The sequence below is a fragment of the Theropithecus gelada genome, chromosome 19, assembly GCF_003255815.1.
Source record: "Theropithecus gelada isolate Dixy chromosome 19, Tgel_1.0, whole genome shotgun sequence".
NCBI lineage: Eukaryota > Metazoa > Chordata > Mammalia > Primates > Cercopithecidae > Theropithecus > Theropithecus gelada.
Genome location: NC_037687.1, coordinates 26,228,169 through 26,240,979, shown reverse-complemented (window position 1 = coordinate 26,240,979; position 12,811 = coordinate 26,228,169). Strand labels below are relative to the sequence as shown.

At 57.0% G+C, this 12,811-nt stretch overlaps 3 protein-coding genes across 4 annotated transcripts in view; 1 reads left to right on the top strand and 2 right to left on the bottom strand.

The window, feature by feature from the left end:
* PPFIA3 (PTPRF interacting protein alpha 3) overlaps positions 1-7,470 on the bottom strand; it is a 30,501-nt gene extending 23,031 nt beyond the window's left edge. Inside the window, exon 1 of the mRNA XM_025368489.1 lies at positions 7,137-7,470. The gene's annotated coding sequence lies outside the window, so the exon portion shown is untranslated. The remainder of the gene's footprint in view (positions 1-7,136) is intronic.
* Positions 7,471-7,723: 253 nt separating this feature from the next.
* On the top strand, positions 7,724-8,450 carry C19H19orf73 (chromosome 19 C19orf73 homolog). Its single transcript, XM_025368492.1, has one exon. The coding sequence runs from the start codon at positions 7,836-7,838 to the stop codon at positions 8,391-8,393; it is 558 nt and encodes a 185-aa protein (XP_025224277.1). The 5' UTR covers positions 7,724-7,835; the 3' UTR covers positions 8,394-8,450.
* Positions 8,391-12,465, bottom strand: LIN7B (lin-7 homolog B, crumbs cell polarity complex component). 2 transcript variants are annotated; one of them, XM_025368490.1, is made up of 6 exons: positions 12,356-12,430; positions 11,843-11,961; positions 11,479-11,550; positions 10,366-10,575; positions 8,832-8,995; positions 8,391-8,499 (listed from the first exon to the last, which is right to left on the bottom strand). In XM_025368490.1, the coding sequence occupies exons 1-6, from the start codon at positions 12,390-12,392 to the stop codon at positions 8,478-8,480; spliced, it is 624 nt and encodes a 207-aa protein (XP_025224275.1). In that variant the 5' UTR covers positions 12,393-12,430; the 3' UTR covers positions 8,391-8,477. The 2 variants fall into 2 exon arrangements, with proteins under 2 accessions (XP_025224275.1, XP_025224276.1); XM_025368491.1 differs by lacking the exon at positions 10,366-10,575 and having other exon boundaries at positions 12,356-12,465.
* Positions 12,466-12,811: the final 346 nt, after the last annotated feature.

Below are 12,811 nucleotides of genomic sequence, written 5' to 3'. Positions count from 1 at the left end.
GCCGGGAGGTGCTGCCAGAGGAAACTGAGGCCTATTCTTCTTTTTTCTTTTCCTTTTTTTTTTTTTTTTTTTTTTTTTTGTTGTTGTTGAACTGGAGTGCGGTGATGCGATCTCGGCTCACTGCAACCTCCACCTCCCGGGTTCCGGTTCAAGCAATTCTCCCTCAGCCTCCCGAGTAGCAATTCTCCCTCAGCCTCCCGAGTAGCCGAGTAACTGGGATTACAGGAACGCGCCACCACGCCCAGCTAATTTTTGTATTTTTAGTAGAGACAGGGTTTCACCATGTTGGCCAGGCTGGTCTTGAACTCCTGACCTCGTGATCTGCCCGCCTTGGCCTCCCAAAGTGCTGGGATAACAGGCGTAAGCCACCGTGCCTGACCTTTTTTTCTTTTTTTTTTTTTTTTTTTTTTTTTGGTAGAGACAAGGTCTCACTATGTTGCCCAGGACTCAAGGGATCCTCCTGCCTCGGCATCCCAAAGTATGCCATCATGCCTGTGCCATTGCTCTTAGGAAAACAGCCCTGGCTACCTGGGTGAGAGGATTTGGGAAAACTGAGGTCAGACTCCATCAGACATTGGCAGTAAACCTAAGCCTAGCCCAGTTAAAGGTACCAAAGCTGGGTGACCCTGGCATCGTGTGAGTGAATGTGGAGAACATCAGTTTCTATCTAGTCTGGCTCTACTAAGTATCCCCCTCAACCTACTGCACGGGTAGGAAAACTGAGGCCCAGACCAGAACCATGCCTTAAGAATGCCAAAGGGCCAGGGACCCAGGATTAGGTCACTAGGATGTGGTTACCTGTATAATGTCACAGAGTTGGTCTCACCTACTAGCCAGCCCAACTCCGCCTACTTCAATTTCCTTCAGGCCCCTCCTCCCCCAGGCCCCTGGGTGCACAGCTCCTCCGCCAGGACCCAGGAGTTTCGGGATGCTTCCCCCAACTCCAGCCCCAGCCCTCTTGGGGCTATACCCAAGGGCAGGGGACAAGGAAGGGGCGGGGTTTCTGGGGCAGGAAGGCGGGACTTGGGTGCCTGGAACTAGGGACAGGGCGGAGATGAAGCCAGGCCCACTGAACCGCTCCCTCCACACACATCAGGTCCGACGGGTCCAGCTGGCCCGGCCGAAAGCAGGAGGGACTTTCACTCAGTTCCTTCTTTTCCTTCTCCCCCTGCGGGCAGCGCATAACCGGTTCTCACCGTGGATAATTCCCAGCCCCGCCCAGTATGCGGACTATGTCCAAAGCCTGGGACTGGGGCCTTGGACTCCTGTGAGGAGAGGAGGGCCTGAGGGCCGTGGGCCCTGGGAGAGGAGGCAGCTGGGTTCCTGTCTCCTTGGATGTTTGAAGTGGTGCATCTGAGAATCTAGGCAGGCGAATCCCACACTCAGAGGAAAGATTCAGGAAAACGATTCCAAGAGGGCAAGCCAGCCGTAGGCCAAAAACCAACATGTTCTTTCTTTTTTTTTTTTTTTTTTTTGAGACGGAGTCTCACTCTATTGCCCAGGCTGGAGTGCACTGGCGCGATCTCGGCTCACTGCAACCTCCGCCTCCCGGGTTCAAGCGATTCTCCTGCCTCAGCTTCCGGAGTAACTGGGACTACAGGCTCGTGCTGCCACGCTCGGCTAATTATTATTATTATTATTTTTAGTAGAGATGGGGTTTCACCGTGTTAGCCAGGATGGGCTAAATCTCCTGACCTCGTGATCCCGCCTGCCTCGGCCTCCCAAAGTGCTGGGATTAAAGGCATGAGCCACCTCGCGCAGCCCCAATATGGTATCTAAAACCAGCAACCCACTCAGACGATGCAACACAGATGTTTTAGGGAGGCTGTTCCAGAGCCTTAAATTCACCGAGAAGGAAATAAAAAACACAGCAAGGCTGGACATAGAACCTAGAAAGTTACTACACACAGTACAGGGTGGGGAATAGAAGTATGCTTCCACGCTTTCATTGGCTTGGAGTAAGAACTGCTCATAGGACTAAGCAGAGTAATCTGGAACTATGTTCTGAAACCTATAATCTAGAACCAGCCAAGAGCAGCCCAATAACTTAGTGTCCAGGTCACCCCAGAACCCCACATACATAATGACACCCATGAATATACCTTATGCAATACATAGCAAACATAGTCAGCAGATAAAATCTAGAACTCAGAACCTGCTAGGGATGAAGGTATAACACAGAATACAGCAGGGGGCCGGGCGCAGTGGCTCACGCCTGTAATCCCAGCACTTTGGGAGGCCAAGGTGGGAGGATCACTTGAGCCCAGGGGTTCGAGACCAGCCTGGGAAACATGGTGAAACCCCATTTGTACAAAAAAAAAATACAAAAATTAACCAGTCTCATAACCCGGTCTTGAAATAAATAAATAAATGGATTTTTAAAATTTAATTACATTTTTAAAAAATAATATAGCAGGCCGGGCGCGGTGGCTCAAGCCTGTAATCCCAGCACTTTGGGAGGCCGAGACGGGCGGATCACAAGGTCAGGAGATCGAGACCATCCTGGCTAACCCGGTGAAACCCCGTCTCTACTAAAAAATACAAAAAACTAGCCGGGCGAGGTGGCGGGCGCCTGTAGTCCCAGCTACTCTGGAGGCTGAGGCAGGAGAATGGCGTGAACCCGGGAGGCGGAGCTTGCAGTGAGCTGAGATCCGGCCACTGCACTCCAGCCTGGGCGACAGAGCAAGACTCCGTCTCAAAAAAAAAAAAAAAAAAAAAAAATAATATAGCAGCAGGAGTCACATCCTTGGTTTTGTCATGTGTCTAAGAGTTTGCTTGGAGCTTAGAAGTGTCTATGGGGTGGGGAGGGGGAGGGATCAAAAGGATGCATGTTGAGAATTGAGCATTTCCTGGAATAAAGACTGAGCTGGCAAAGGAGGGGGGTTGTTCTGGAAATAAGGACATTTCCAGGCTGAAGGCTCCAGAATAAGAGAGAGCCTAGAACAAGCTTAGAATGCCAAAGTGGCAGATGGAGGATAAAACCCACGATCCACCAGGGGACAAGTTCTAAACTAAGGCTGCACTGGGGAAAAAATGACAGAAAATGAATGGGCCTAGAACCTAGAACTGGGGGAAGGAAAACATTATGTAGAATTTCATTGGGAATCTTTTACATTTAAGAATATGAGGCCGGGTGCAGTGGTTCACTCCTGTAATCCCAGCATTTTGGGAGGCTGAGCCGGGTGGATCATTTGAGGTCAGGATTTCAAGACCAGCCTGGCCAACATGGTGAAACCCCGTCTCTACTAAAAACACAAATATTAGCCAGGCGTGCACCACCACGTGGTGGTACACGCCTGTAATCCCAGCTACTTGGGGGGCTGAGGCAGGAGAACTTGCTTGAACCTGGGAGGCGGAGGTTGCAGTGAGCCGAGATTGCGCCACTGCACTCCAGTCTGGACGACAAAGTGAGACTCAGTCTCAAAAGAAAAAAAAGTGAATTTAGGGCCAGGCACAGTGGCTCATGCTTGTAATTCCAGCACTTTGGAAGGCCAAGGTGGGAGGATCGCTTCACTCGAGATGAGCCTCAGTAACATGAGACCCAATGTCTAAACAACAATAACAGGCCAGGCACGGTGGTTCACACCTGTAATCCTAGCACTTTGGGAGGCAGGAGAGGGATCACTTGAGGTCAGGAGTTTGAGACCAGCCTGGCCAACATAGTGAAACCCTATCTCTACTAAAAATACAAAAATAACTAGCCAGGCGTGGTGGCATGTGCCTGCAGTCCCAGCTACTTGGGAGGCTGAGGCAGGAGAATTGCTTGAACCATGAGGCAGAGGTTGCAGTGAGCTGAGATCACACCACTGCACTCCAGCCTGGGTCACAGAGCAAGACACCATCTCAAAAATAAAATAAAAACTAAACAACAGGCCGGGCACAGTGGCTTACGCGTGTAATCCTAGCACTTTGGGAGGCTGAGGCCGGTGGATCACGAGATAAGGAGATCGAGACCATCCTGGCTAACACGGTGAAACTCCATCTCTACTAAAAATATGAAAAATTAGCCGGGCAAGGTGGCGGGCGCCTGTAGTCCCAGCTACTCGGGAGGCTGAGGCAGGAGAATGGCGTGAACCCGGGAGGCAGAGCTTGCAGTGAGCTGAGATGGAGCCACTGCACTCCAGCCTGAGCCACAGAGCGAGACTCCGTCTCAAAAAAAAAAAAAAAAAAAAAAGCTAAACAACAACAAAAAAGAATGTGCAATTAGATAGAACTTAGAACCTAAAACAGGGAAACAGGGGAGGGCATTCTAGAATCAATAGCACGAATTAGGAAGCCTAGAGCACATACTTGGAACACACACATTTTAGAAGTTAGATTGTCCCTGGGAAGAGAATGGAATCTAGAACAATGTGGCTGAAACTGGGAACACACTTGAAATGAACATTTAGCAAAGAAGGAAGGACTGATTGCTAAAACTTTGGAGCAGGTCTGAGGATACAGTGGGATCAGAATCTGGCTCAGGGGTCTTATCTAAACATTTGAAAAAACAAAGGCTGGGCACAGTGGCTCACGCCTATAATCCCAGCACTTCGGGAGGCCGAGGCGGGCGATCACCTGAGGTTGGGAGTTTGAGACCAGTCTGACCAACATGGAGAAACCCCGTCTCTACTAAAAATACAAAAAATTAGCCGGGCTTGGTGGCGGGCCCCTGTAATCCCAGCTACTCAGGAGGCTGAAGCAGGAGAATCACTTGAACCCGGGAGGTGGAGGTTGTGGTGAGTCAAGATTGTGCCATTGCACTCCAGCCTGGGCGACAAGAACAAAACTCCGTCTCAAAAAAAAAAAAAAAAAAAAAAGGAAAAGACATGCCTAGAATTTGGCATCTGGCCTAGAACTCAGACCATGCCTGGAATGAAAATGGAACACAGAACAGACATCAACCGGGAGTGTTCTTGTGTTTAGAAGGAATCTAGAACATGGAGCAAAGCAAGAGCACATGTGCAACAAGAAATGTGACCGGGCTGGGCGCGGTGGCCATGCCTGTAATCCCAGCACTTTGGGGAGCCGAGAGAGAAGGATCACTTGAGCCTAGGAGTTTCAGACCAGTCTGGGCAACATGGTGAAACCCCCATCTCTACCAAAAAAAAAAAAAAAAATGAGACGGAGTTTCACTCTTGTTGCTCAGGCTGGAGTGCAATGACTCGATCTCAGCTCAATGCAACCTTCACCCCCTGGGTTCAAGCGACTCTCTCCTGCCTCAGCCTCCTGAGTAGCTAGGATTACAGGCATGTGCCACCACACCTGGCTAATTTTGTATTTTTGGTAGAGACAGGGTTTCTCTATGTTGTCCAGGCTGGTCTCAAAATCCTGACCTCAGGTGATCCGCCCACTTCAGCCTCCCGACGTGCTGGGATTACCAGCATGAGCCACCACACCTGGCCAAAAATATATTTTTTTAATTAGCCAGGCCTGGTGGTGCATGTCTGCGGTCCCAGCTACTCAGGAGGCTAAGGTGGGAGGATCACCTGAGCCCAGCAGGTGGAGGCTGCAGTGAGCTGTGATTGTGCCACTGCACTCCAGCCTGGGCAACAGAGACCTTGTCTCAAAAAAAAAAAAAAAAAAAAAGAAAAGAAAGAAAGAAATTTGTATGGCAGCAGGTAACTTCTATGAGCCCAGGCCACAGAATATATCTGGAGGAAGTGATGTGTGTTCTGCTTATTGGCCTGGGAGAGTGTACTTGGAGAATGGGAACTCATCTGAGCCTCAGGGGGCAATGGAGTGCTAGAAACATCTCAAGAAGCTGCGTCTTAGGGGAGAGAGTCCTGAAGCCCACCACTTGGGGTGACATGAGGATGAGACAGGGGTTTGTTAAGGCCACGGGAGATGTGAAGTTGATGGGGCAGAGTGATGAGGCTGTGAAGACTTGGTTCCTAAAAGTGAGAGCTGAAGAACCAGATAACTGCTGGGGAGAGCAGTGGACAGGGCTGGGAGCCTAGACTCCTGAATCCATGTGGAGGTAAATGATGGGGGATTGGAAGCTGAGAGCCTGAGGTCTTGTTTGGAGAGAGGGTTGAGGCAGACAGCCTCGGTAAAAGCTGGTGGGCAGTACAGAAGCTGGGGTCTGAACTCCTGGGACCCTAAGGGTATACAAGACTGGGACCAGGACATTTAGGTCCCCAAGCGGGGAGTGTGAACAGAAGTCAGAAGTCAGAGAACTGCATTAAGAATCACATTCCGGGTCCCCCAAAGGAAGCGAGTCATGGCGCCTGAGTCCCTCAGGGAGCAGATGCTGGGTGCCAGGAGGTTGAGTCTGTGTGTCTGCAGGGCACAGGGGCTGAGAAGCAGAGCAAACGCTGGGGAACAGGATTCCTAGGTTCTGACGGGGTGAGGGCTACCACCTGGGGCCAGCAGAGGTGTAGGCACGGACAGGTGGGAGCTGCATGCCCGGGTGCCATGGTCCCCACGGCGACCAGAACAGAAAAATTCAGAAGCCCTGGCTCCTCAGGGAGCAGCTGGAGTCCCAGGAACCTGGAGTGCCGAGGACCGGGCCACGAGCCTGGCCGGCGGAACCCTGAGGCCGGGGCGCCCGGGTCGGGGAGGGCCCGGGTATTCCCGGGTCAAAGGCGCGGCGGGGGAGATCCCCGCGCCGCCTGCACCCCCTCCCTGGTGGCGGCGGCGGGCGGTGGGGGGAGGCGAGGCTGCCGAGCGCGCTGACCATGGACAGCTCCAGAGCGGGCCTGTGTCCAGGGCGGCCGCCGAGCCTGCCTGGACCGAGGGAAGCGGCCGGCTGTGCAAGCCCGAGGCTGGCGACGGGAGACTGGGTGCGCGAAGCGGGGACTATGCGGACGCGCCTGGGGAGTCTGGGACCGCCGCGGCGGGTGTCTGGAGCTCCCAGGACAGGGTCAGGAAGGGGGATCTAGGCTCGAGAGGGGTCCCGGGGCCGGACCGGGAAATCCAAGCTCCTGGGCCCTGGAGGAGGCGCGAGGCGGCGGTGCGCCCGGGATTCTAGGGTTCGGTCGCGGACTCTGGGCGCCGGGAGGGGCACGCCTGAGTCCCCGGGGTTGGGCTGTGAAATCTGGGCTTGGGGGTCCCCTGGGATGAGGAAGGGAATCCGGGATCTCGGGGAGGCGGGGGAGGCTCGCCAAGGGGTCCCCGGGGTGGGCGCTGCCAGGAGGGCCGGGCCAGGATCTTACCTGCCTGGTCCGCGGCGGCTGCGGGCGGAGCTGGGCTGCAGGAGGGACGTGGGGTGGAGTGGAGGGGCCGGGCGGGGCCCCTGGCAGCGGCCGGGGCCCGGCTCTGTCGCTTCGGAGCCCTGGAGCCCTGTCTCCGACGCTCGCGCGGGCTCCGCGTCTCTGGCTCCGGCTCGGGCGCTGGGGACCCCCCTCCCCCTCACGGTCTCACTGCCTTCTACCCCCAAAATAGCCTCCTGCCCCTGTCACTGATCAGCCTCCCCCTGCGAGGCCGCAGCCGCCAGATCCAGGGGTGCCCACCAGCGCCCCCCAAATCCCACCTTCCCCCCAAAAAAATTCCTCCTCCCTCCCCCTCCCCCCCACGGCTCCCGGGCGGTCGTGGCCCCTTTAACAGGAGACTGACAGACGGCGACGAGCGGCCAATGGGAGGCAGCGTCGGCGCCGGCCGGCGACTAGACCCCGCCTCCACACCGGCCGGGAGGGGTCGCGCGGGCGGAGAGCGAGAGGCGGGGCATAAGGCGCGTCGACCAATAGGCGCGCGGCGTGCGGCGCCTGGGGCGGGGGGCGGAGCCCGGCAGGGGGATGATGTCACCTGGAGCGAGTAGCGCGCGGCGTGGAACGCGAGTCGCGACCTCGGCTCCCGGCTGTGGCGCGCCTTAGCCCTCGCGCCGCACGGGACACGAGGGCTGGGCGGGCAGCGGGATGGGGTTAAAGGTTGGATTTCAAGGCGGGGGCAGCTTCCGGAAAGACGCGCTCTGGTTGGAAGGTGGAGTGAGCGCCCGGTGGGCGAGGGCACCTCATTCTGCACCCCTGCGCCCGCCTCGGGAACTGCACGCGGCACCCCCACCCGCGACTCCCACGCAGACGGTAGTGCGGCCTGCAGGGTTCCCCCGGCGGACGAGGCTAATGGTTCGCTCCGCCCCGCCCACACAGAGGCCGCCCACTGGCTCCGGCTGCGTTTCAGGACTCTGGAGGAAGGGACTTGGCCTTCGCCCTCAGACGCTCTTAAGGGTAGGCGGCGTTGTCCTCAGTTCTGCCCCTGCACTCAGACCCAGACTGGGTCCCGGCCTCCGCCCTCGGACTAGTCCCTTGGAAGCCGGCCTATCTCCGCCTTCAGACCTAGGGAGAGGTCTCAACCTCTGTCCTCAGACTCTGAAAAGGGCTTCTCAAGGGCTTGGCCTGACCTCAGCTCCTCGCATTCCCTCCACATCTCAAGACACCAACCCAGGGATGCAGGACAGACACACAGACACTCAGTGAGGGTAAAAGACCTTTAAATAAAGTGCTAGGGACAATAAATACTGTACAGGGAGAGAATGCGTGTGAGCGTCCAGATCTGTGGTTTCAGCCTCGAGACTCCAAGGACCTGCAGGGAGGGTGGAGAAGGGACCCAGGATCAGGGGGGCTCCGGGTCATGAGAGAGGCAGGACTGGGGTTGCAGAGTCAAGGGCCAGGGGAAGTGGGCTGAGGGATCCCACCCACAGTAGGTTCCATATCTTGGGATGGAAGGAAGCTAAGGGGTCCCCAGGGGATTTGGCCAGAATAGCCTGGGGTGAGAGGCTGGGCCAGGGGTCAAGGGTCAGCATCCCAGAGAAGGGGCCAGGGCCGGAAGGTCCAGGAAGAATTGGCCTGGTTTGGGAGCCTGGGGTTAAAGGGAGCCAGTGGAGGCCCCAGAGATATGGTGACCCAGGGACTCACGAGTAGCTTTGGTGCTGCTGGCGCCGGCGGGCAGAGCGCATCTTCTCGAACCGGGCCTCCATCTCCTCCAGCACTCGCGGCGTGTAACGGACGACCAGCTTCACCGAGCCCTGGGCCGCCTTCAGCAGCTCCACCGCCTTCTCATGCTGCTCACCCTCAACGCTCTGCAGGGCCCAACACAGACAGCTGGGCCTGAGGCCCACTGCCCTCACCCAGCCCCCACTGGGAGATGGGACCCACTGCTGGTGAGCCTGGTGCCAGCCCTGAGATGCCAACACCTCATGTCCTCCTCGTGGGAGAGTCATTAACTCCTGGTTCAGTGTCCTCCTCCAAAACCTCCCAGGTTTCCCATGTCAGGGACAGCCCCATGTTCCCTCAGTCCCTGGTCAAACATCTAGACCCATCTTTGTGGCTTCGCTGCCCATAGCCCACTAATGCCTGCCTGCTTTGACTCTCTCTTCTTTGTCCCCACAGCCCTGGGCCAGCTCAGGCCTCGTCCCCTTTCCTTGGACTCTTAGCCCAGCCTTCTGGCTTCTAGTCTTTCCCCTCAGTTCATCTCCATAGGGTCCCAGAGGGGTCCTTCTGTACCTGCAAGCTGAGCTTATCCCTGGCTCACCCCTCCCATAGCTCCCCAGCACCCATGGGACAAAGTCCCAGCTTCTCAGGCTGGCACTCAGGTCCTGTATGGCTGACCCCAGCCACCTCTCCAGTTATGCCTTCCTCAACTCTAACCACAGTGATTTTTTTTTTTTTTTTTGAGAGGGAGTCTTACTCTGTCACCCTTGCTGGAATGCAGTGGCACTATCTCGGCTCACTGCAACCTCTGCCTCCCAGGTTCAAGTGATTCCCCTGCCTCAGCCTCCCAAGTAGCAGGGATTACAGATGACTGCCACCACGCCCGGCTGATTTTTTGTACTTTTAGTAGAGACGGGGTTTCACGATGTTGGCCAGGCTGGTCTTGAACTGCTGACCTCAAGTGATCCACCTGCCTCGGCCTCCCAAATTGCTGGGATTACAGGTGTGAGGCACGACACCCGGCCTAACCACAGTGATTTTAATTACCTGCATGCCCCAGACCTCCATCAGAACTAAGCCCTTTCTTTTCAGCTCAGAGGTATGCCAAGTCATTATCCTTATCTACAGTACCCTCAGCAGGAACACCCTTTACCTTGTTTGCCTGGAGAACTCCTACTCATCCTTCAACACCCAACCCAAATGTTCCTTACTCTGCAAAACTTTCCTGTATCTATGTTGGCCTGGTGCCACATCTGGGCTGTCACAGTACTTTGCAGTTCCTCATTATTATGTCTCTGGCTTAGGACTATTTCAGCCGAGGCCTACTGCCCTCCCCAGAGAGGGAAGGTTGAGTGTAGGAGCTGAGACCAACATCTCTCAGGGTCTGTAACACTGGCCAGCACAGGGCTAGCCATAGAGGCAGAGCTCAGTCAGTGTGTGTTGAGTGAATGTCAAAAGCAGGGGCTATGCTACCTTAGACAGACTGTGTCCCGCAGTCCTGCCTCAGCCCTCCACTCACCACACCGTTCACCGACAACAGTTGGTCCCCACGCTTGAGGCCTCCATGGCGGTCAGCCACACCCCCCGGGATGACCCGGGAGATGTAGATGGGCGAGTTCTGCTCTTTGCCACCCATGATGTTGAAGCCCAGGCCCTCATCCGTCTTGGGTAGCTCCACTACCCTGGGATGTGCGTGGCCCTCGCTGGCTGTGAAGGCAGCCACTGTGGCCTGGGAGAGAGAAAGCGACTGAAGATGAGGGCCCCTGCCAGGTGGGCAAGAAGGCTGGGGTGGGGGATCTGAACCGAGGACAGTGATTTAGCCTGGGTTACTATCCCCAAACATGGGACACGTGCCATGGCACAATGCAAGATCCCCCTGTAATGACTGTGCGTCCCTTTCTGTTCACTTGCAAGAGAAAGTGTCCATTTGGTGTGTGTCTTGAATACCCCATACTTGCCGATCTTTTTTTTTTGAAATGAAGTCTCGCTCTGTTGCCCAGGCTGGAGTGCAGTGGCATGATCTTGGCTCACTGCAACCTCGGCCTCCTGAGTTCAAGCGATTCTCCTGTCTCAGCCTCCCAAGTAGCTGGGATTACAGGCACCCGCCACCACGATCGGCTTTTTTTTTTTTTTTTTGTATTTCTATAGAGATGGGGTTTCACCGTGTTGGCGAGGCTGGTCTCGAACTCCTGACCTCAAGTGAGCCACCTGACTCGGCCCCCCAAAGTGTTGGGATTATAGGCGTGAGTCACCGTGCCTGGCCGCAATCTTACTTTTAAACAGAGGAAAGCCAGGCTTGGAGGGAGATTCGAGCCTCTGGGCAGCAGCAAGAGGTAGCATCTCACTATTGTGCAGTGAGAGATCAGAGCGCCATGACTTCCCTGGTTTGCACTGTACAGATGTTGAAGGTTATCTTCTAGCCAGTCATGCCACACTGGTTTCCATTTGCAGTTGCTAAAGACGCCTTCGTATGACATTTAAGTTAAAAATGTGCGATTATTTAATAATGGTAAGAGTGGCACATAGATTTAGCAAAAATCATGAGGGAGGAAACAGAAATGACTGGCATGGAGATACTGAGCTCGACCAGGCAGTTAAATAGACACCAGGAGCAATGAGGTGCGGGGCCCACCTTGGCTGTGGCATGGGCTCGGATTTCGGCGCTGCCAGTGATGTCCAGCGTGTCATAAAGCTGCTCATACACCTGGGTGAGGAGGCAGCGGCATCAGGGAGCTGCCAGTTCCTCCAGCCCTAGACGCAGGAGTCCGGGCCCCTAGACCCTCTCCCGCTGCCACGCAAGGATCCGCCCCGCCCCCGCAACCGGAGCCGGAGGAAACTACAACTCCCGAAGAACCACTGAGCTGAAGCGTGGGCACCCCAAGGCTGGCCGCCTCGGGAGCTGCCGGGAGGCGTAGTCCCCGGGCTCGGGACTAGCAGGAGGAGGAGGAAGAGGACGGCGGCCACCAGCTCGCGCCCTTGCGCCGCGCGCCGCTCACCTCTCGAATAGCGGAGCAGAAGCGGCTCTGCAGGACTCGCTGGAGGGCCTGCAGCTTCTGCGGGGGCAGCTCCCCGCTGCGCTGGAGCCGCTCGAGGAGCTCAACCGCCCGGGACACGTCTGCGGGGCGGGGGCGGGGCGCAGAGACCCCGAGACGCAGAGAAGCAAGGAGAGCGGCGGAGTGAGGCCGAGCGCAGAGTCCGGGGAGGACCGCCGAAGCCCAGTCGGACACCCCGCAGAGTCCAGGGTGGCGCAGGAGAGACCGCCACCAGCCGGGCGCCCTGCAGCCCCAGGACCCCTCCACAGGCCGGGGTGTAAGGCGGGCGCCCCCCGCCCCGGCCTGGGCTCAGGGAGCCTCCCACACCCCGCGACCGCCCGGCCCCGGCGCCCGCCCCGCCCACCCCGCCGGGTCCGCTGGCCCACCCGCACTAGCCTGGCCTGGGAAGGGCGGGGACCGGGGGCTGGGTATGCAGGCCGCGGCCCGGGTGGGCAGGGCCCCCTGGCGCGCGCTTACCCCGCTCCAGCCCCAGCGGCTCCACCAGCGCAGCCATGTCGGCGCCACAGCTGCCAGCGGCCCGCCTGCCCCGGCGCGGGCGAGGAGGGCGGGGCTGCGCGAGGCCACGCCCCGGGCCACGGGCGCCCCCTGCGGAGGCGCAGCCTGGAGAGCGCCCAGCTCCCCCGCGCCGAACTGTCCCGACCCCCCTGCCGCGCGCCACCCGCAGCCCTGCCCTCCGTCCCGGCCAGTCGGTCCTGTTGGCGACTCTTCCCGTTGTAGGTTCAGTCTGTGTTTCTCTTTCAGGATCAGTGTCTGCCTGCCCTCCACACCTGTCTATCCCCTGTCCATTCTTTTCCCACATTCATTCAACAAACTCCTGTGAAACATCTGGGCCCAAGGCATGGACACTGTGGTGAGCAGGGCAGCCAAGCCCACGGCCCGAACGGAGCTTCCAGTCTATGGGAGAGGTAGACC